Source organism: Athene noctua, chromosome 4, assembly GCF_965140245.1.
Source record: "Athene noctua chromosome 4, bAthNoc1.hap1.1, whole genome shotgun sequence".
In the NCBI taxonomy this organism is placed as follows: domain Eukaryota; kingdom Metazoa; phylum Chordata; class Aves; order Strigiformes; family Strigidae; genus Athene; species Athene noctua.
Window position 1 is genome coordinate 32,859,373 of NC_134040.1, and position 24,326 is coordinate 32,883,698.

The following is a 24,326-nucleotide window of genomic DNA, read 5'->3' on the forward strand; positions in this document are numbered from 1 at the left end:
TGTTTTGCTTTGTTTTCCTGAAGGCTTCCTCGTTTCTGTTCACTCTTCCCTGTTATTTTCCCAAACCAATGAATCTGTTTCTTGTAGCCCAGATCCCAATATACAATTGCAGTACAGGAAAGATGTTCAAAGCCTCACTGGCCAGAGATCAGACCTTGTTGTCTGGAATAGGAAAAGGTGGCAGTTCACCCACATAGGTAATCTGTCGCTGCAGTCTTTCCCAGCCCCAAGCATGGCAAAATTTAGTGCAGAAAGGTTATTTTGGCTGCCTGGGTGGGTGTAGTGAGTCCACAGAATATTATTATTCAAACCTTAAACCTGTGCCAGACTGTTAACGTCTTAATGCTTATTCAAGTGTCAGGGAATGCTAGCAGATGTCAGAGTAAATGGGAGGCTGTCAGTAAGGAAATTACTTTCCATTTATAGGGTGATTGTTGCAGTCTGTCAGGTAGCATTTGAGAGGATGTCAGGCTGAAAGAAGAAAGGGCATGCAGAAGAAGTTGTAAATGTTGTCTTGAGGGGGTGAGGAAGAAGCCTCCAGCAATAGCAACTGTAAATCAATAACTAAACAGAAATAAAGATCCCCATATACAGCTTCGGAATAATGCTACTAAAGGAGGAGTTCAAGGCTTTTAAAGTTTAAGCCACGTGGCACTAAAGCATTTGCAGTTACCCACCAGCAGCAGAAGCCAGATCATGTTCATCAGTACTCCCGTTTCTCCTGTATTTGTACATCACATGTACATCAGTAAGAGCTTTTACCCATAGTTAAAGACAGTAATTGTGCAGGTAAGTTATTTATCCTGGATAGTCTGTTTTGCAGTTAGGCGTACTTCTCAATTCACAATGCTCTGACCTCTCAAGCCACAGAGGACTTGGGAATCAGGGTTCAGCTCTGTTCTTGATCTTAGATGTTCATGTGCTATCATCTGCCTTTGAAAATGCCTCATTTTCTTTGTCTTTAAGACAGTGTGGAATAGTTTTCAAGTTTGCAGGTAGCTGTAAAGATTTATTAGTTTAAATACATTGGGGCAGTTTTATGTAAATAAACACAAAACTTAATTATTTTGCTCTGGAGAGTTTATTCCTTTGGGGACAGTTAAATAGAGGCCATCAATAATGCAAGTGATTGCAATGAATCAACAACATCTCTTAGAGATAAAAGTTAGGATTAAGCCATACTGAGTTGGGTTCGACTGTATCTCCCAGCTTGTAAGGGACATCAGAAACAGGTGAAACATCATGCATCAAGCTGCACTTCTTTTGATGGTTTTGAACTTGTAAAGTGCCCCAATAGTACTGGCAAAGTTATATTCACTCAAAAGGAGACAGCCAGTTGCTCCTTACAAAAATACATTTTTAAGGTAGGCCAAATCCTGACACTTTTCCTCATGGATAATGGTTCCACACTGCACTGACATTGAAGGATTCAGTGAGACTCTCAAGTAAGAATCAGCCTATAAACTGTCCTAAATGAAAGAGTTGCTGCTTGTCCTTGAGAGCTTGAAGAGGCTTTTCCAGCATAATTTCAGCCTTATCTGGCTTGATATATGAAACTTCACTCTCATACTGGCCAGACCTGGGGTCAGGTCAAGATAATCCACAGTTAGATGAGATGAAAGAGAAAATGAAGCTAGCTGTGCTCCTTAGAACAGCACTGTGACAAGCCATTGGCATGTGCTTGCTTCACACAGAGGCTTCACAGGACAGAAGGCAGGACAGCCTCAGGACACATGAGCAATGGTTCAGACTGGCTTTCTTTGACATTTTGGAGAAAAAATAACACTATTCCAGGATGTCTGTCTTCCTCACCCACATCAGCCCTTAGCCTTGTCATTCTCAAATGTCAATGGGTTTAAAGATTTGATGTCCATTTTTACACATTGATTGTCATCCACTTAAACGATACCATGCTGAGCTCAGGTGTGTGAAATGACTGAATGGAGTCAGTCCTTCTTTCAGAGTTCTCTGTCTCTCAAGCACTGGCTCATTCAGAAGTTGCATGTTCCTCTTGCTGGCCTGCCACCTGACACAGAATTTGATACTTCTGTGCTCATCTGGGCACTGCTTTCCTCCTTTTCAAGTAGTATTGAGCTCCAGTGGAGGTACCTCCATGTAAGAGATGTCACATAGTTTTAATTTCTTCTGTAAGATTCCTCCTTAACTATATTATCACAATACTCAATTTCCTTATCTCATCTTGTTTCTCCCCAACATATAGTATTTGATCTTTCCACAGTTTTGTCAAGTTTTTTCCTCCTTTTCACACTGTCTTGGTGTTAACAGGGAGGGCACTGGGAATATAGAAGGCTCTCTCCATCTTCTCAGCTCTGGTTGCCCACTGCACAGAAGGGGGTCACTTCGGTGCAAATCCAGCTCAGCTCCTGCCTGATGTGAGGGTCTGAGAGAAGGTCTGTAAGAATTATGCTAATTCTCACATGTGCTTGTAAGGCAAACAGCTTTCAGAAATTGAAAAAAAAGAAATTCAGGGGCTTGTCTGAATTGGAGTAGTTCTTGCATTAAAGGCAAAACATTAAAGGTAAATTAGAGGGAGCGTATTTCAATTTTCAAGCCCCTGTCCAAGGCTTCGTCACAAATGTACCCATTTCTTCAATGGGTAACAGTAACAAATAAAAAAGATGTAGTCAACACAGGAACATGAGCAATAACAGTAGATTTTTGTCCACCACCTTTTCAGAAGATTATAAATAATTTTATCTGAATTTTGCCATAGCCTAAAGTAGACACCTGCCATCAACACTTTTAGCTCCGATTGCTTAAATTCTGACAAAGTTGTAAACAGCTAAAATCAAAGTCTCATTACAAAAAAACTGTTACAGGAAGTACTGTCTGCTTACCAATCAAGTGCCCTGAGGGCTTGTACATCTCTTCATCTCCACACAAAATCATTGCACTGTCATAGCACTCCATCTAAACATTGAAGACTGATTGCATCCTTGTGCTAGTTTGAAAACAAACTAGTGGGAGACACCAAGTCAGAATAACAATTTAATAAGGAAAAAAAAAATTATAAAGGCAGATAACACTGGGTTAAACTAACAGAGTCAGGATACAACCTGACACCATGTTAATCAGGGTGGTGGTAGCAGTCTGGTAGAATGGTGGCTGCAGTCCCCCCGAAGCAGTGATCCCGTAGAAAAAACGATCTGCTCTTCCTCAGAAAAGTCCAGTGGTGGCTAAGTAGCTCCTGTCCTCTGGAAATCCAGTGGAAAAGAGAGCGTCTGGTATTCAGAATCTCAGGTTATATCCAGGATGGAATGCTGGTTTTCTCCCTCTGGGTGGAGCATCTCACAATGGGATAATGAGTCATGCTGCATGGCATTGATGGGCCATTAACAGAAAGATAGTCGGGGGGGGGGGGGGAGGCAAGGAAACACTGCCCCACCTGATTTCAACAGCTCATGAGGATGGTAATAGAATACACTGCAACCCAGGACAATCCTCTGTCAAATCACTGAAGTACGCACTTAATTTCAAACTTGAAGCTAAGGCGAGGTTTAAATGATCTGCTGGACTGATCCCTCTAATCTAAATGTTTACAGTGTAAATGGAACTTTAAGCAGTTTTTTTCAAAATTCGAAGTGCTCAAGGGTTTTGGCGTCTGGTTCTGCAAATAATTCTCCCTGTGCAGGTGTCACAGCAGTTCTGTGCAGAGGTTTAAATGTGTGCTAATATTGACAGACCAATGCTTCCTTTTGAATTTCAGAGAATTATCTTCAGACTCTAAATCCTTCCCTTCCATCTGTGTGTATTAAGAGTGCTCTTTGTGTATGGGATTCTGCTGGGTACTTTTTGAAATGCCAAATACGTTGTGTACTTTTTATGTAACATAACTTCTCATAACATAACAGTGAAATGCTACTTTTCATTTACTTTGACTTTGCTCTTATTTAAAACCACAGGTTAGTTTTGAAAAGCATTAATAGCTCTTAAATGATTTATAATCTATTTTTAATATGAACCTAGTTCAAGTTCAGAATGAATAAACATATGTCTTAAAGGAAACCTCATGTCTTTCTGCTTTATGCAGGGAAGTGCTACAAACCACAGGGTCAGGCTTGATTTATTTGCACAGCAACAAGTATTAAAATGAAAAAAGAAAGAGTATTGGCTGTTTTCTCTTAATTACTCTGATAATTTTTTGGTGTCACAGGAAGCAAATAGTTTAGGTAATTGTTTCACATTGCTCTGATGGAGAACTGTCCAGTCACTTGCTGAAACAAGAGAGAATGTTCTCTCTTTATGCTTAACATTCAGCATCACTTAACTGTTTTACAGACCATGCTCGCATGATCTAACAAATAGAAGATTACTGAGTAAACTGAGGGAAGTGGTTTCTGGTTTATCCCTTGGAAATTATGAGTGTTTGGCTGGGGCACATAGCACAAGCAATGCTGCATGGGATTAATATAAACCCAGAGACTGGGGGCAGGGAGTAGGTTGTTTTATCAGTAGACCAATTTTTCAACCACATAATGGAAGTTAATCCACAACAGAAGTTGCATGGAGTTAACAACTCTGTTCTCAGTATTCCCAGGCTTGGTGATTTTTCTAAAGCTTGATTTCCTCAAGTCATCTGATGCCATTAAATATGCATCTCACCCCTGTTCTTTATAACTTCTAATTCTTATGTCTTGGAGAAACACTGGATAGTATGAATATGTTGATTTGAAGCTTATCAGCTCAGCTACCAGTCACCAGAAAAGTAAACAGAAATATCTTGAAAAAATACATTTTCATTCTATGTAAATATTGAAATTTGGGGAGTTAAACTCCTGCTTCTTCAGCGGTTGATACTGGCATTGCTGTTTCAACCCACCTTTTCTGGAGTGGACCTGAAAGCCCAGGAGCCTGGTTACAATTAGCCAGTTTGGTTGCACACACGGGCCCACAGATTTCCAGTGTCTACTAGATACATAAATCTCTCCTAAAATCCACTTTGCTTTGAAGTAACACATTCAGTTTTCATATTTGGATGAAAAAAAGTTTTTATAGTAATAATGGAGATAACATGGGGCTGTGGATGACATTTTCCACAGCTCAAATACCCAGGCAAAGCAGAGGCCTGATTTTCAGTCCAAGAATGTATTCTGTATTTCTCCCACAGTAGAAGGTCGCATGTTAAAGCCCAACCTATATGCTGGGTTTCAAGCCAGCAGATCCAGTCATGGGGTCCAGGCCTGGATTTTAGGAGAACACTGCCCACAAAGAACTTGTTTAGTGAACATCAGTCTAATTGGCTTAATCACTCCCCATCTAGATTTTCAGTTTTAGTTTGTGCTTAATTCCCTTAATCTGCATTGCTGTTGTGAGCACTACCATATCAGAAATGGGAAGAATAAATAAGAAAAGCATCTGAGCAATGCAGACTGGTCATGTTCTGCATTTGGAACGTTAACTCACAACTATACTTCTTACCTCCTCACAAATTTTGATCTCCTCTCAACTCTTGCCAAGATATTCAATTCATAACCTCTTGCACTGTTGCAGATGAGGCCTGAGCAATGCCAAGCACAGCAGGCAAATTACCTTGCTTGCTTAACATGATACTTGACTACAGCTCACTGAGCTGTAGCATTTGCCAGTCTTGCAGCAGTGCAGCACTGCTGATTCACGCACCATGTGTCATTCGCTGTACCGCCTGTCACTGCTCTGGGGTAGTCCTCTGCCAGGGAGACGGCAGGCTGCCTTCACTCTTGTCAGCTTGCACCAAAACAAACCAGGATAACATGCAGTTACTGTAGTAAAATATTTCTGCTTTAAACAAAGATTGTGTCTGAGAATACAGGAGACATGGGGAGGGAAAAACCATTTAATCTCGAATCTGAGAGGGGCAAAAGGAAAAGGGGAAAATACTTTACCTGAATGAAGTCTAAATCTTTTTTCTAGTAGATTTCTTGTAAGTATGGCAACAAGAGTTGTCTGATGAAGAGAATTGTACAGGTAAACAGGAATCAATAAAGTTAAATAGTTTATTGCATTGGGAAATCTGTCACAGAGACGAAACAGCACAGAGTAGAGCCTGAGGAAGATATGTAGCACCGTCCTCTGACACACCCACCAAAGTGGGAAATAGACCAGGATACATGTGTAAGCGCTGTGATTTCTGGCTTGGCGTTGTGTCATCTTTCTTCAGAAATAACACTGCAATGTAATTTTGTTATACTTCATATCATGTGTGACACTGTGCAGAGGAACAGAGTGGGCTTTTGTGCAAATCCAGATCTCAAAGACTTGCAAGTAATTTCTAAAATTCATAGTGAGATCACACGAGCCTTTAAGTCCCAATTCCAGAACAGGAATTGTGTGGGCAAAGGCCCTTTGTGCTGGAGTCCCTTTCCTATTTGTTTTCTTGCCAGCTCAATTATTTTGAAAGTAAATTTTTTAAGCATTTCTTTCTAGAGACTGAATTAAAATAAATAGAAATGCAGGTAGGTAGGATTGTGTGTCTGCCTCCAAAATAATCCTGGCCTAAGGAAGTCAAGTTCACATGCTCCTTGTATGCTTGTGTGCAGAAATACTAGCCAGAGGCTCCAGTCTTTCAAGCATTCCAATGCCCAAGAACCCCTTCTGTGAAGAAATACTTCCTAATATCTAGTCTAAACCTTCCCTGGCGCAGCTTGAGGCCATTCCCTCTTCTCCTATCGCTTGTTCCTTGGTTCAAGAGACTCATCCCCCCTCTCTGCACCCTCTTTTCAGGGAGCTGTAGAGGGCCATGAGGTCTCCCCTCAGCCTCCTCCTCTCCAGACTAAAGCCTTCCAGCCTGGAAGAGTTGTGACTGAGGATGCTGTGCAAGAAATGGAGAAAACTGAGTGTGCTCTGGAGTGAGTGCATAGGAGTGAAAGACTTGGCACTCCATGCAAGAGCAAGAGAACATCCCATGGAAGCTAGTAAGCCAAGTTCAAGAGAAATTGTTTATACTGGCTCTGAGGAAGTATTTCTTTGCAGAAGGGGTTGTTGGGCGTTGGAATGGGCTGCCCAGGGCAGGGGGGGAGTCCCCATCCCTGGAGGGGTTGAAGAGTCGGGTTGACCCAGCACTGAGGGATCTGGTGGAGCTGGGAACAGTCAGGGAGAGGTTCATGGCTGGACTGGAGGAGCTTCAAGGGCTTTTCCAACCCACATGATTCTGGGGTTCTGTGAAATGGAGGATGGGGTAACTTTGAGGAGCTCTGCACGAGTCCTTTTTGAAGACTTCTGTGGATGGGCTGCAGGGGGAACTGTATGAGTTACGGAAAAGAGATGTGCTGAGTGGCGCTGAACAGATGAACATCCCTGAGCTCAGGAAATCCTCTGTGCTGGAAACACAAGCTGGCAGAATGCTTGGAGGAAGTATCGTGCATGCGTGTCCTCTTCTTGCCCGCCTGTAAAAGGTGCAGGGCCGCCTGAGCAGCGGCCGCTCTCGAGCAACCTCAGCCGCGTCCAGTTGCACACGAGCTCAGTCCAAGGTTTAAAACCAGCGCCTGCGGCATCGGCCCACTGATGGCACCCAAAAGCCGGCTCGGCAGCCGCGACAGGCCCAGCTTAACCACTCCCGGGGCGGGGCAGGGCAGCAGCACCTCCCGGCGCTCCGCCTCCGCCCGAGCAGTCCGGGACAGAGGAGCGGCGGGGAGGGGAGCCGAGCCGAGCCGAGCCGAGCCGAGCCGAGACGACCCGACCCGACCCGACCCGACCCGACCCGTGGACGATGCGTACCTGTGGGCGGTAAAGCAGCGGCTGGAGTGGGAGCACCTGCGGCCACTTCCAGGTACGGTCCGTCCGTCCATCCATGCATCCCGTTTCCTAGCCCCGGCAGCATGGTCGCTTTCCTCCTGGTGTTTATGTCCTTTCTAGCTACCCAACTCTGTACAGCCCGAGCTTTTTCGTTTCTGGGGGATCAGGGTGCTGGGGAGAGGAGAGAGAGTTCAGCCCAGCAGAAAAAAGCACTTGGTGCGGTGGTTGGGTCCTACCTGTTCTTTTCCCTGTAGAATGATAGAACAGGGTCCTACAACTGCACGATGTCATCTTTCTGTGGCTATAATTCCTCAGAGAAGCTTTACCCGGTTTTGCTTAAGCCTATCGATTCAATCGGTGGCTGCTTTTTTTTTGGATGGGAGAGATGAAAAAGCACTAATTTGACAGATTGTGGTTATAGGGCTGCGTAAAACGGGTGTGTGAGCGGGGGGGTGGGGATGTGTGGTGTCACCCAAGTGTGTTTATGGGCTTCTCTTTTGCTGGGCATCTGCTGTGTGTGACCGGTAAAACTTTACGCCCCTGTGCTGAGTGAGGTGGGAGCAGTGAGGCAGAAGGAGCATAACGGCTGTTAAATGACCCAAGACCAATGTGTTGTTTGTCTTTACTATGTTGTGCTTACGCCGGACTGTAAACTACGGCAGCTCCAACAACAAGCAGTGCCTCCCTGCCTGTGTGTAAAGCTAAATGTAGCACTGAGAAGTGAGGAAAACTTCAGGAGAGTTTTCCTGAATAAAACAGAAGGCCGATTCCTCTTGGAGGGAAAATATGGCCTGAAAAATCTGAAAAGCTATGAGCAAAGAGGTACTCTGTATCTCACACAACGCGAGGAGTGTTGAGGGGGGTGTTTTCTGTAAGAATGCGGCTGCGGTGGGCTGAGATAGTATGTCGTCTGTGTGAAATGGGGTCTTGTGCAGGCAGGACTGGGTCCCTAGTCTGTGTCTTTGTTTTGAAAGCCAAGAACAATGTTTGAGGGATGAGTCCCTCTGGCTTATCTTGCAGCTTCCAAATGAGATGTCTGGGAGAGAAGCTGGTAATTTAGTTAAATACACTAAAGACAAGTAGCTATCTGGTGGGTCGTGGTGGAGAGACCTAATAAGAAAGCAGGAAGAAAATTTTGGTTTATCAGGGGTTAAGTGCACAGCAGTGCCCCACACTAAGTAAAATGCTTTTTTGTATGGTAAAATGAATCCCCGCTGGTTCACATTCTTCATGGTTTCTTTCTGCTGAGGTTTTTGGGAACAGCACAGTGTGTTGCTACCTGCACTCCAGCTGCAGGAGTTATCTAAACAGTCCTTGTGGAATGCAGTGAGTCACGGTACCTGTTCGTGGTCTGCAGGGTGAGCTGCTGTCACACCGTGTCAGAAATGACAGGCACAATTCAACATTGGACTTGTCATCGGTGAAGGAACACAAGCTGAAAAAGGTCGAAACATGGGAGCTTATTTTTATAACTCGGAGCAGATAAAAAGTGAGCTTTTCTTGGGGTGAAGATAGGAATGAGCAGTGTGAGGATCATATTGCCAGTTTGTACTGCATCACTGGCATTATGACACCTACTAGAGCTGGCAAAATTGGGTGGGATCTTTCTTGGCTACTTTTGACTACATGGCTATTTGAAATCGGTGTTATCTTGGAAAAGTGCTACGAAGCTAAATGTTTAAAACTTAGTAGAATGGGTACTCTCAAACGCCTCAGAAATTATCATCTCTGAAAGGGTTAAGTGATGTTTGGGACCAAAGAGCTGTACACTCCTGATAACAGGGATGCATTGTGACTCTAAGCTTTTCTGGATTTCAACCTCTAGGGCTCTTGTGCAAAGAGAGGAGGTGTAAGAAGTATGGGGTCGTTCACACTCCAAAGATTTCCTACCATCTATATCAAAGGGTTTATAAACTTTGCTTTCTCTGCAGGGTTGTAGTCAATCATCTAGTACTGATTTTAACTAGAGTGTCACTATGCTTAGAAAACATGGTGAGAGTTCAGTCAAATGAGTTGGAAGAGAGCAAGCTTGTGGTGCTCACTTCGCTCTTGCACATCTTTCATGTGGGTGTGTTCTTTGAAACTCTGTCCCTGCTCAGTTTGTAGAGCTCCTTCCATTAACTGTGATCCTTGTCACCGGTTTGGTGTGATTAGTGTCAAAGCTCCAGCACTGGGCTGGGTAGCTGTCATATGGGATTTAATTTAAAGCATAGTCTTCAGAAGACAACCCTAAATTTCTTGAGATAGAGGTGATTTGAACCATTTATTTCCTTGTATTTTTATGCCGTGTTTCTGAATGAAGAGCTAATTTTGCCTTTGTCTCAACATGTCTTACTTTTCTTCAGTCATTTGAGCACTGTTTTGCTGTTCAGTTGGGCCATACAGGAAGAAGCTATCAAAGTACTAGGAAATTTCAAGTAAACAGTAGCAATCATTCATTGTATTTCATTAAAAAAAAAAATGATCGGTTGGAATAGGATGCTTGTGTTTCAATGAAGGAGACAGAATTTGTGTTTTCTTATACTTAAGCATCTTTTCCCAAATGTTAGTAGATACACAGGTGTACTCTGCAGGCACTGGCAAGTGCCCTTTGCTTGCTGTGGGTTTGTGAGATGGAGCCACATCATCCAATAAACAATTCGCTAGAAAATGAGCTTGCAAACAAGTTCCAGAGTGCATTTTGCAGCCATAGCAAGGACAATACAGAATTTGTGAACAGGAGGCAAAGACTCTACCTCCAGCTGAAAGCTCTTGCTAATTCCTCCTCAACAATAGCTGCTGTGAGAAGCAGTATTAAAAAACCGAAATTACTACAGTGAGGAACAATGAGGATGGTATTCAGTATGGATGTATTTTTAATTAGAAAGTGAGCAGGATCACGGAAACAATACAGCTCAGCCTTCCTAGGTGGCTCTACAATAGCACTGTATGACTCAGATCCACGTATTCTGACTCTTTTGGGTTTGATTCATTAAAACGTACCTTCTCCCCACAGTAAAATGTTCCCCAGGTCACCTACCCCTCCCATGGGGTCAAGTACTCTGCTTGCGTCTTGTCACATCTCGAAATAGGGGCCAGAAATACCAGGTTACATACCAGTAGAGAGATGAGCCTAGGAAGCTGTGAGTCTGCATCAACCAGCACAATGAGACATTTAGATTCGTAAGCAGTAAGACAAAGGATAAATATGCTTGAGTCAGACGGGGGAGCAGGATATTTTCTGAGATAATTGCTCTCATTGATACAAGGCCAGGTATTTTCCACATAAAAGCAGCGTGCTGACCTGACAGTACCTGCCCATCAGGGCTGCGAGTTGATCCTCCCTTAAACATCCTGCAGGGATTCAGACAGTCTGAATTTAGCCTGTGTTTACAATGATCCTTTCACAGTCCAAGATGGTATACGTTTGCTCAATACCGTACCTACTGGGTGCTGACTTAATAGATGTAATTGTTTCAAGGCAAGGAGACTTTGACCCATCAACTACAGAGCCCAAGGCTCCACCTTCGGTTGAGTGTGGGAACTGCTGCTGGGTCTTAAATGCTGACACGAACCAGTAGATGCAGCGTGTGAGTGGAGGATATTTCTGCTATAGCCCTGCCTAGACTAGGGAAAAAACTCTTTTCAGTCAGTTTGGCTAGACTGTTCTTCTCCGTGATTTCCCAAGGAGCTAGTCAAAGCTGGAGCCAACTGTTGTACAAGTCTCCTACACCTCAGACCCCGCTCTTGTCTGGAAACCACTGGCTGATATTCAACACAGGTATAAATGGGTGTTGACCTCTGTATCTGACCCAGATACAGAGCTGTATTTGCTTTCTTAACTGCCAAAGTGGGACCATCCCTTTTTTTCTTCAATCTAAACAATAAAAAGGTTTTTGTTGTTGTGTTTTTTTAACAGAAGCATTTCTACTGCAGAAACTCTAAATATACTGGTTTCAACTTGCTGTACATCTGTAAGTGCCAGTAAAAATTCTGTATTGTTCAGGGAAACATAATGTCTTGGTAAATGGAAAAACAGGTATTACATGATTGTTCGCCTTAAGCCAGCATTTTTTCTGTGCCTTTTAAATAGAAGAGAGATGTTTGGCAATGACATTTTAGGTAGAACCAGTTAAATGAAATTAAGTACTGTTATTTAACAATATTACAGCTTGCTGTTGTAAATTATAACTTGCCTGTCAGTTATAATCATAAAAGGGAATGGTGCTTACTTCTGAAGTGTATTGTAGGTTTAACCAGAAGGCCAAGCATGGATGTCTGCAAAGACCAACAGCTTTTGGATTCTGAAGGTGTCTTGCTTTGATAAGGTTGAAGAGGGAACAGCGTCAAGAGAACTTCATGCTTAAGACTTAGTACTGTGCTTCTGGCACTAATATAGTGTGATGCACCTACTGTACCCCTTTTGAAAAAAGATCCTGGAACTTAATGAAAGGAAATAACCCCACACTAATCCCTCTTTGTACTGTCAAGCCGAGGAATGCAGTAATGAGAAACAAAGTGACTTGACTAACACCACGTGAGGAGCTTGTAGCAGAGTCAGAAGCAGATCCAAGCTCCCACCTGCCACCACGGAAATGATGCTTTTTCTGTTGGCTGTGGATGAATGTGTGAACAGTTCTTGATGAAGCTGGTTATCGCTGTGAACTGGTTCAGTCCAACCACGCTTACCTACTGACTGTGCAGATAGAAAATATGTATGGTTTGGCCTTGGTCACCTCAGATGGGTTAGGATTACAGAGGTTTATATCCCTGTCACATAAAATGGATCATATTCCCCAAGGTTAGCAGGAGTCTAATATGACATTGAAATCAGTGATACTGTTATGATGATAGCATAGGGGAAACTTCCTTTCTCTATTGACAGCATCACTTTTCTATCTTTTCAGTCTGAAGTACACAGGAGGCACAAAGCATGCTACAGAAATGATAAAGTGTCTGGGTTCTGACTTACTAGTTGGGGATGGCATAGCATGGATGACATCGCAGGTCCACCCTGTTTCTGGACAGCTGAGCCACCGTGAATCAGCTGCTGAATCACTTGGTTTACAGCATGATGTTTTGAAGTAAATAATCACTGCTGTTTTCTTGCCTTAAAACTCCTGACTGCAAACCACAGCAATTCATCAGCTGATGGATGAGCAGCAGCTCAGCTGTCTGCTCAGCAGCACAGGAGAATAGGATGGAAACCTTCTTGGGTCTGTAGAGCTCTGTACCTTGCTGGTGGATGGGAGCCCTGACAGAGCCAGTCTGCTGCTGACTGAATAGAGAGGTGGCATTTTAGGTTTTTATTTAAAAGACTTCTGTTCCCAACAGAACAGTTGGCAAAACTCTTCTGCATTTCACTCAGTGCAATTAGGGGAATGCTGTGTACTTCTAAAAAACCTCATCCTGCTTCAGTGAGTTAAAAAAGCATAAGGCTTCAGTAGCATGCCTGTGGGTTTTTTGCATTTAATATACTTGTATTCCTATTTCAAAGCTCTCAATTTTGCCATCAGCAGTTCCAGCCAATTTCTTAACACTTTGTGCTGGCCAGCCAGTAGGCTGTCTGTCTTTCCTGATGGTGTCTAATTTTGAATGAAATTTAATATATAGGACTGAGGAGATCATACTCAGCTTGTGCATTTGTTTGGTTTTAAACAAAGTGCTTGGAGGATGGACCATTTATGAATTTTTCTAATGGAAATAGATCTGGGAAGGGGGGGGAGTTCTTAATATGATCCCAGTGTTGGTTGTCTATCAAAACTTCTTTTGCTTTCAGTCCAGCTGTCTGCTCTAAGTTTTGGTAGAAAAGATTAGCTACATGTGTTGTCTGTTTTAAGATGGATGGTACTTCATTGCATGTGTTGGCTGGTCTGAGGCCTTTCTGCATCCTTTTCCATTCCATTCATTCTGTAAATCATTTGAGGTTTACAGGAGTTGCTATGGAGTGGTGCAATGGACTGAACTTTTATAGAATCTCTGGTGGCTTGTGACATACAATTGCTGCTGTGCTAATCCATCATGTCACTTAGATACTTATCCTGTATGGCTCATTTTAAACTTCTCTGAAAAAAAAAAAAAAAGTGGGATTATTGAAGACATTACACAGTTGAAAAACCCCATGGGAGAACAGCCTTATTTTGAACTGAAAATGTAATTAAAATTTTAAAAGGACATCATCCAGGTGAAGAAATTGCCCATAAAGTAAAAAAATAACTTACAAATGAACTTAAAAAGATTAATCAGTCAATGATGGAGCACACTTCATATAGTATCTTTTTTAATAATTGTGGCTGCCTCAGTTTTAATGTACAGATATAAATCTCAGCTGTGAGAAGAGCCCAGGGAAAGGGTAGAAGGGAAGTTGGTTCTTGGGGCTTAAGCAGGGGACATGGATTTACAGCACATCAGCATCAAGATGAACTTGTTTGTTTTTCTCTCTTTCTCCACCCTTACATGTTCTGAGAAGTTCAAGGGATTCTTAAACCCCCTGCACTTTTCCTAAGGCTCCCAAACATATACACTTTTATACACATATACACACATTCATATCCATCACACTTTTGCAGTTCAGTATCCAAGGTCTTTAGTTTCAGGCGATTCAGGATCTGCTTAATTACTGCATCGAAGTTCTCATATGTGAGTGATCAGTCAGCAGTGTTGCATCTGACCTTCCTGCATTGTCAGCGAGATCTATTTATAGATCCAAGAAAGTTCCTTTGCACATTCAGGAGGAAGATGCCTTTCACTGAAATTCAGTTCCTGGTCTGTTCTTTGTTTACTGGGGTTTTTCTTCTTCCTTTGCAGCCTATTGTTGCCTGGGTAATTTTTTGAGAACTTTACAGCAGTGTCCTTCTGCTGGTTTAGTGAAAGCGAAGAAGTATCTCAAAGCTCAGTTGGGTTTATTATGCCTGCCCCAGATCTTTGCCTTCCCTGCCAGGGACTGCATTCACTGGTCTCTGCTGTGTGTGAGTGTTTTGCTAATTATCAGGCCTAGCATAAAGGACACAGCCAGCATAAAGATGAACCAATACTCAAATTGTATTTGATACAGAAGGGTCAGTACATGGGTGAGCACTGGTGGTACAAACAAGTCAGATTATACATAATTGACATCAGTCCCACTGACCCCAACAACACCACCACACAACCAACAATGGGTAGAATAAATGGTGAAATGCAGTTTCCTGTAGAAGGGACAGGAGACAACTGAGTCAACAAGCCAAATACATAAGACCAAGGAAACCACAAACTGAATCTCTACATAGCCCACGTTTACAAAAGCCAGACCTGACTGGAGCCTAGTCCCAGGGAGTCAGGAGGTCCTTCCCCAACAGGGAACTCTGCACAGTGCATCCACCTCACAGACAGACACTGCCCCTTCCTGCAAGTGGTCCCAGCTTTTATCCCTCAGTGGGACACCTGACCTTTGTTTGCTTACTGCAGACACCTGGGGCTCCTTTACCCAATGGCTCTCCCTGCCAGGCTGGCCACACCCTGGAGGGAAGCCTGAAGGCAAACTCATCACCCCTTGGTAAAGGGCTGTGGGAATCACCCATATGTCAACCTTCATTTGGGCCTTGGGGTTGAAACCCCAGCATTTCAGCGAGATGCATTTCTATTGTTATGTCTCTGTCTACCAATATCACCTATGGGTAGTTTTAGTACCCCTGTTACTCTGGTGGATTCCTTCTGAGTTGCTCTTAGTCTTGCTCTTGATTTCAGCCAGGAAAAAGCCCATCTCACTCCTCTTTCAGTCTCCTATGTGAATATGAAATACCATTCTGTACTCTGCCTCTTATAAGGTACAGTTATTAAGAAGTATTTATAGGAAGGACGATATATAGGAAGGAACTGTAAGTCAAAGTTGGTGCTGAAGTCATACTGCTAGACTTGTATGGTGAATTCTGCATGGAAGAATGGAAGCAGGAGGACTTGAGCTGGGATAGTTATAAGATCTTAGTTTCTACAAGTAAGGCATATAGAACACCAATCTGGGAGTATTTCAGGTTTCTTATTTTCTCAATAGCTTGAGCTGTAGAATTTCACTTTACTTTTCAGTTCAAAAACAAATGTTTTTGTAAGCAAAGCAAACACACCCAGCTGTATAGAATGCAACCAGTGGCCCCTGTGTCTGGTATGCTTTTCTTTTGGGTAGCCTGTGTCCTTGTCTGAAATACTCCACACTTTTCGGAAACACTCAAGAGAAAGATGGATGTTGCTGGCAGGCACCTAGTCCTTACTTCCTTTCTGTGTGTGAAAGCTGAGGTTCATTCTGACTTGTTCAGACTTTCCCAGGTTGTTGCAAGGTGTTAAGATTTATAGTCCTTTCCCCAGGAGACTTTTGTTTTGCCATACCTCAATTTTGTAATGGCATCCTTTAGATCAAGGCAGAATGGTAATCGCCTACTAAACGTGGTTTGGGTTTTCTGATTCAGTGGTGAAGTTCTGAGGGGTTGTAACTGCACACATGAGGTGGGGATATAACTGCACACATGAAGTTTGTATCTTCTATGAGGAGGTGTAACTTAGGACTCATAACAAATTTAGTCACTGTTCCTCTGGTTGAGGGATGTAGGATGGGAGATACCTGCACGCAACCAAGGAGCTGAAAATGTTTGGCAGTGTCTTTAAAGGCCCTTTTCATGTCTCCTACTGAATCCCCCTCAGTGGGTGCTTCTGTAAAGGATATGAGCTGTCTATATTGCTAGCTTTGTTTTATACACCTGATCGGCAGACTGAGCTCTTTAACCTAAATGAAGAGAAAACAAACCAATGCAACAATCCACTGATGTAGTAGAAAACAGATTTTTCTTCTGTTACTGAACACAGAGGTATGGACAAGACCTTGGCGGCCTGGAAACTACATCTGATTCTTAGTTTTGCCAGACTGGAACTCATTTCCTGCAGAAAACAGTGGGGGTTTGAGCACATTGTCTTTGGTTCTGGCTTTCCATTTACACTACTGTTACTGGGAAGGTTGTGATTTCTTTCTTGTCAGAGGCTACTCAAAGTCAGAATCTGGACCTTAATGCCCAAGATCTCACATTCTCCATAATGACACTAAATGCAGAAAAAATGTTTATTCCACTTTCCAGAAGGCAGGGAGTTACTGACTGCACTCTGTCATAGGAGAACATTACTGGCAGAGCAAGGAAATTATCTAACTGCTCTTTCCTTCAAGTCAAGTCTTTAACAACAACAAAAAAAGCGCTACTCTTTTCCTTCTTAAAAGAAAAAAAAAAAAAAAAGAAAAAAGAGAGGAGAGGGAAATGTTTTTCATGTTATTGATAGCCAACTCTTTTCAAAGCCCAATTAAAAAGTTGCAATTTTAACTCTCAGCATGTTTTTCACTAAAATTAGATTTCCTGTCTTTTTTTTAAATTCCTGCTTGTCAGATATTGTATTGCTGTGGTTTATCAATATTTTTAGGTCCCAAGATACCTCTGCTCTATATGCTAAGGCTTTGTGGACCAGATTCTGCTCAGTGACCAAATTTAAGTTCCACTCAGGTCATTCTGAAGACGCGGTTTAGTGTTATGTATTTAGCTCCTGAGCTAGTTAGAACTAAGAATGCTGCTTTGTTTCTTCACCTCCATATAAAATACAACAGAAGAGTGAAGGCCAAGGTAATAAAGGAGTCCTGCTGGAAAAGCACATGTGTTGTAGGAATCATCCCGTTGGCTGTGCTATATTTATCTTTGTCACACTTTGGTATCATCCCTTTTCATTGCATCAAGAACGCGTCCTGTGTTGTGTTCAGTGTTTGAATGTGGAGCATTCAGAACATCTCTTAGCTAGTATAACTTCATGTTTCACTGAAACAGAACTGAACCATCTCTGTCAAGCAGCATCCAGAAATAAATAGCAAACAAGTGAGCCAATATGTACCTTTCAGGGCCAGACTTTTGGGAATCTATTTTATTGTTATGAATCAGTGTATCTATTAATGATCTGATTACTTTTTTCTTTCCTCTTGAGGCTAGGAGGCTCTGCGTGTCTCAAATTTAGTTTTTTCTGAAGAAGGATCCATGTGGTTGTGGGAGTAAGTGTTGTGCTGAGAGTTAGGGGACTGCAACTTCAAAAAGGCCTCATTCCCTTTTGGGAATTTAAGTTACTAGAATTTAAGCACTGCCTGCAGACCTTCTGAAAAGTCTTGTATTTTAACAGGCAGTAATACATACTGTTTAAAAATGTTGAGGAAAACCCTTCTGTGATTCACACCTGTTTCATTTCTTACCATGACAGAAGTTAGTGGTATGGTGGGAGTGGAGGTTTTTGACCAAACATTGTATCACCCATGAAAGGAGATACTGCCTGAGTCTGCTTTGGGTGGTAAGAGTTACGTGAAATCACAACTAATTGCTGGCTCGGCTGGCTAAAACACCTGTAGATTCCAGTCTCACCCTGAATTGGGCTGTTTTGGTTAATACAAAATCTGGAGTGGGTTTTTACAGTGACAATATTGATGTCAAGTTGTTTTGCAGATGCTAACTAGTCTCTCCCACTTTCCTTGTAGAGTATTACCTTGTAGAGTATAACGTTTGGTCCACTGCCATTTGCCTTATGGCTGGATAAACTTTACTACAGTACCTGAAAAGACTTCTGAATTTGTGTGCGGATAAACTTTACTACAGTACCTGAAAAGACTTCTGAATTTGTGTGCAAACAGGACATCTTTCAGCGCCATGGGCTGCAGAATATTTTGGATTTGTTCAAGTGTCTGGTTTGTGGTTGAAACATGGTGAGCTTTACACAGTATGAAAACCTAGAAAATGCTGCAGAAGGTTCCTGTCAGCTCCTTACTAATACTTTGTTCCTAAAACTTTGATAGCATTGCAAAGAGCCAGGAAGACCAAAAGACTTTATACATCAGGATGCTTTATCATTGCAGACTGTGGCCGTGGTTGAATTGCCCCTCACTTGCCCAGTGATTTGAACTCTCTTGGACAGGAACCTTGTTTTGTTCAGTCCTGCCCCTCATGCTCTTATGCTGCAGCACAAGTATTTACTTTGTTCTTCTCCCAAATCGTTGGGCTGGATAGAATTCAATCACTGGTTGAACAGCTGCACAGAGTGATTAACGTCACTTTTCAGACATGGAGACTCCTCACTCTTTCCCATTTTGATGCAGATATCTTTTGGCATCTTGCAAGGTGGGATCAGCACCCATCACACAGGCCAAGAGGCTCTTTTCACTGTCCCTCTCTGTCTTTGCAACCGGTTTTGGCTTTCTCTTACCGTTTATTTACTGAATCTCTCAGTCTTGTGCTGGTTTGAATGCCTCCATTGTCTGGACATGCTGCCAGCAGCATCAAGTCTGTGGTTCTGTGTGGTCCTTCAGGTCCCCAGGAATCTAGCTAATAACTTAATAGCTTGTCATCTCCACTGAGCTTACTCTGAAAAGGTCTTTGTCGTGAGTTGCGGAGCACACAGATGGCAGCATGCTATTTATCTCCAGGCTGTCACTTTGCTAGTTGTTCTCAAAATGGGGTGCTTTCACAGACTGGTGTTTGCTGAAGTCTGTGGCTTTAAAAAGCCTTTTCCCAAATAGGATTTGATACAATGGAAAGAAAAGCAACAGCATCTGCACTTACAATGATGGCTATGGGGCATTAATGCTTTTCTCAGGCACATGCACATGCTCTCATGCTCTGTCAACACACAAGCAGGGCAGCCTGTGGATACTATCTTCTCAATTTGATCTCCCTTGCCTCCCAAGGCGAGGGGAGGACGCAGTGTGCAACACCTTTCTGCATTTGATCTGTCCACTCCCCGAATGTGGCTGGCCCATTAGTACTCACAATCCAGTAACTGCTGTAGTAGACTTAAAACCAGTACAATTTGGTTAAAACTGAGCACAAACTTAGCTTGCAGTCAAGACTATAAAACCCAGGTTCCTTAACTGACAAGAACTGTTTTTCCCAAAAGGAAGGGAGAGAGGGAAGGGGAGGGAAGGAGGATAGAACTCAACTCTGAGATAATCAGAGAGATTTTATCTTTTGGCCTTTGTCACCAAAAGAGCTCTTGGGTGCTCATAGCCCCCTTGCTGCCCACCCACTACTCTGGATGACTGAACAGCCTGCAGCACTGGCTGATCTTTTCCTTGGTAAGACCAAGGAAATTGGTTATTCCACAGGCACTGAAATGCAGACTGATGAGTAATTATTTTTCCTTAAGTATTAAAATCTGAAGCTGGAAGACACAGGGCTGGATTTTTCATATTGTCACAGAATTTGGAGGGAGCGTTTAACAGATATGTGACTTTGCTCATGTCTTTGATATCATTGGTGAACTTGGACAAGATTGATAAGCAACTATACACAGGCATATTTTTCCAAATTTCTGTGAAGCCAGTCAGAGTAGGACGGAGACAGATGCGCTGAAGCATTAGTCTTTAGCCTGTGTCACACCTGTCACAGTATAACTGGAAAAACCCAGCACTCATTTACCAGGGTGGAGTTGGGAAACTGGAGCCTTTGATTGTAGTTATGTGGTTGCCGTGTTGTGTAAGGAGACTGTCCTCACACGTAACCTCTTCAGGGCTTCACTTCAGTCTCTCTCCCTCTGCACTGACTGGGGCAGTGGCAGCCCATGACAGCCTGAACCATCAGAGCGCTGCTCTTAAGTAGCTAATGTAAGGATCTGCCCAAATATGTCAATGAACATTATGCTATGTCCCCAAAAGCTTTACAGAAAGTTTGAGTTCCCAAAACCTGTCAGGATTCTTGTATGCTCCTTCTGGCTCTTAACCTTGACCTCTTATCTGTCATTTAATGAAGAAACAGCAAGATATAAAATAAGCACCTGCCAATTGCAGTAGACAGGCAGTGATGAGAGCCTGTGTTAGCCCTTCCCTGAGAAATCTACACAGGCTGGAAGACGGTACAATCTTTTCTGCTGTGTGCAAGCAACCCAGGGTATGACACAGGGTTTTCTTCCTAGTGCTCTAGTGCTTCCTACCTCTGCAGTGTAGAAAGCCTCTTACATTATTGTGCCTTGTATTATCCTGTATCTTTTTTGTGTGTCTCCTTAGGAAAGGATGCCACAGACATCTCCCTTTGCAGCTGTGTTTGACAGCAGTGGCTACAACAGAAACCTGTATCAGTCAAAAGAAGACAACTGTGGAGGGCTCTATTACCATGACAACAACCTCCTGTCAGGGTCTCTGGAAGCTCTGATCCAGCACTTGGTACCCAGTGTAGATTACTATCCTGATGTAAGTCTGTACACCCAGTTAACTATATGGCTAGGCCTGATTCACCTCGTAAAGAGGAACTCTCACATATACAGCAAAAGCAGAATGTGTCACATCAAATTGTGAAGGAAGGGGTTCAAGTGACTGATTTAGCAATAACCCGATAACTATGTTCTTCATGTGAGTGCAGCATGCTGTAGCTCACCTGACCTAGGAAGTCTAATTCTTTGTTACGCCTGTTGTGAGGTGCACAGCCCTGGTCTCATTTATAAAGTAAGTAAGTACCTAGTGTGGCTTACTGTTTGATGGATTGCATGTACCATTGACCCTTTAAAGTCTGTCAGGCAAGCTGAGGAGAAAGACATGACCACTAGTGACAGTATGAATGTATTTAGTTTAAAAACAAACAGGTTTTAGTGGTTATTTCCCATTGCTCATCTGAGGTCCACATGTGTCTTGCAATTAGCAGCTAGTTGAACTAGTACTACACTGTTTGGAATCAATGGAGACTGGACGTAAGAATGGAACATTTGTCATCTGAAAATTTTTGGCCTGTCTAGATGCATCTGTGCATTGAGATATTTTATATAATTCTTAGGGAAGAAGAATGATATCAGAAGGTTGGGGGGGGCAGTTGGGGATGACTGAGGGATGATGAAACTACATCTCTGCTTGTTGAAAGGCTCTTACTGAAGACATAACTCTGGTTATATTCAGCTTCTATTGTTGTCATAGATCTATTCATGTTTCCAAGACAAGATCTTTTCTAACTTAGATCAGAGTTAATAGCAGCACAGGACTGTGCTTAAGCTAATGCTTATCCATTAATGCTTCAAATTTAAACATGTAGCAATTTAGACATCAGTTGGTCAAACATGATGTTTATTCTAAGTTCCTAGGACTGGAACATTGTAGAATCTTTCTTGTGGGTGCCACAGATACTTAACTACTGGCAATGTGGAGACTGGAGTGCATATTACAATGAGTTCAAATCATGATATATGGATAATTAAAGCAAAATAAGGAGCCGCCTCTTGTAACCTCAGAATGAGTTACTAATTTTTGTTCTGTAAAATTAAGCCATGCAGTTCCCTCTGCTTTCACCCAGGAGATAATCAATGCCATAAGAAATTAATGGTATTTGGAGATTCTTAAAGGAAGTACAAGGTCATAGTGTGCGGTTTACTGAGGTCAGACAGGTAAACACAGCATAGTCAAGACGGTGTATGTGGCAAAATTGAGTCAGCTCAACAATCTGGCCAACTGGCATCTTTTATTGTTTTTTCTCTGAAGACTATTTGCTTTTGCTATGAATGTGGAAGCAGACAAGATTTCTCTGTTGGTATTCTAAGTAGCTTGGACTTGCAGCATGAATTTTTTTCCATTGTCAGCCTACAAAGAGTTATGTAATATGGTAATGGCTCTCACAAAGATTTTCTGTAGAGCAAGAGAAGATGAGTTGAAATTTTATTCTGAGTAATTTTAGGTACTGAGCTTGCAATAACGCTGTGTGCAATAGGAGAGCTAAACCAGCCCTACTCTACCTTGTTTTAGTTAAATCTTGCATAACTTGACTTAAGCACAAATTTATAACACTGATTCTGGAGCGATGACAAGTGTTAAATTAAATGCTTATTGCTGTAGTAATAGCTCTTGTCACAGTCACATGCAGAGTTTTTTTCTGCAGATAGTAAAGTTTTAGGAATGGATTTGTCAGGAACACATTTGGAGAAAATACATAAAGCTGCTGGTAATGTATCCTTATCCCTTTCTCTGTCTTGCTCTTGTTTGCAGAGGACTTACATCTTCACCTTCCTTCTCAGTTCACACCTGTTCATGCATCCATATGAGCTCATGGCCAAAGTCTGCCATCTGTGCATTGAGCAGCAGAGACTAAGTGAGCCTGGCCTGGACAAGGTAAGATTCCTCATTATCAGGGATTCCTGTTACTTCCAGTCAAATGTCTCCACCCTGCCCACATAAAAAATGTTGCTACTCAAGAGAGTCCTCAGTAGGATTAAACAGATTGAAAACCTGATACAAGCACCTAGAATTTGACTCTTTATTTGCTGACATTCATGCAGAATTTCCACACTGCTCAGCCTCTCTTCTGTGAAGACTGTTGCAGCTGCTACACTGTCTGTTTTACCAATATATGGGCCAGAAATAAAAGTGCTCTCTGTTAATGACATATCCTGTACTGGCCCTGCAGTAGATGCTTTTGTTTCAGAGTTCTGAATGTCTTGACATATAATGCCAAAATGTTGGAAAGATGTAATGATGAATTGAGCATGTCAATGGGAATTACACTGATCTGTCTCACATGCTTAACCTATGCTCTTTCTACAGTCTTTGCAAAGTGACTTAGATTGTTGACCCCTTTGCATGTCATATCTAGAGCTGAAAGGAGACAAGACGTGGATGTTTGGAGAGAACCTCCACACGAGTAGAAAATGACACAAATTAAATTTAGATACTTGAATAATTCCATTGCTTTCTCCCTATAAGGTATAGTGTGTGCGTAAGTCTTGGCAGAACTGGAGCTTATCACTTTCCTTGTTGACAGTTAACTGTAAGTTATAGAAACACTAAGAAATGTCTTGCACTGAGACACTCCTGATAATGAGAGGAATCATTCTAAGATTTCCACCTACCCGGGGCCTAATTTCCATGTGTACAGGTTTAAGCCCTGCTGGGACCGGAGAGCACGTTGCAGTTGCCCCTCCCCCACCCTCAGCCGGTCGGGCTGGAAGTTAAGCACAGACCCCGGCTAAAATAAGAAGAAATTTAATACAACAGAGTGATAGAACAATCTGAACAACAACAGTAGCAATGATAACAACAACAAACAGCAATAACAATGAACAAGACAAACGATATACAGAGAAATACCTCTAGCTGGTCATGGAAAAAGGTTCCCACCACCAAGCCCGCCAAAGAGCAAGGTAAAAAGGTTCCGCCCCTGGATCTGACACCAGCATGGTATGAATAACCCGGCTGGAGATCCCTTCCCCCTCTCTCTCTGCTGGGGAAACCTAACCCCATCCCAGCTGAACCAGGACATAATCCACCCCTTTATTCTATACCATCTGTGTCATGTCCAGCTGCCATTTAGCAGTTAGCAATAACAAAGTAATAATTTACAAAGGCACAGCATAGTTCACGGCATGTTCTCACCCAGAATCAAGTCCCCCTGTGGTACGCATTGGACTTCTCCATTGTCCTGTATCACCTACCAGGTGCACCCAGGTCCTTGGGCAAAATCAATCCCGTGGATGGGTTTGCCTTTACCTTTGCCTGGCGCAGGACTAATCCAGACCATTTTTCCCAATATATTCCTCAGGCGCACCACAGGGACTTTATCCCCATCTACAGCATGTGGAGGTTTCGACTGAGCCGGGCCAGCTCGACTGGCAGA

General features: G+C 42.7%; 1 protein-coding gene across 3 annotated transcripts in view; it reads left to right on the top strand.

The window, feature by feature from the left end:
* The first annotated feature begins 7,649 nt into the window (after positions 1-7,649).
* RASGEF1B (RasGEF domain family member 1B) overlaps positions 7,650-24,326 on the top strand; it is a 39,883-nt gene continuing 23,206 nt past the window's right edge. For 2 of the 3 annotated variants that reach the window (XM_074903840.1, XM_074903839.1), the window contains exons 1-3: positions 7,650-7,765; positions 20,747-20,929; positions 22,703-22,825. In XM_074903840.1, coding sequence (XP_074759941.1) covers positions 20,753-20,929; positions 22,703-22,825 — 300 coding nt within the window. In that variant the 5' untranslated portion in view covers positions 7,650-7,765; positions 20,747-20,752. The remainder of the gene's footprint in view (positions 7,766-20,746; positions 20,930-22,702; positions 22,826-24,326) is intronic. The other variant, XM_074903841.1, reaches the window with a different exon arrangement.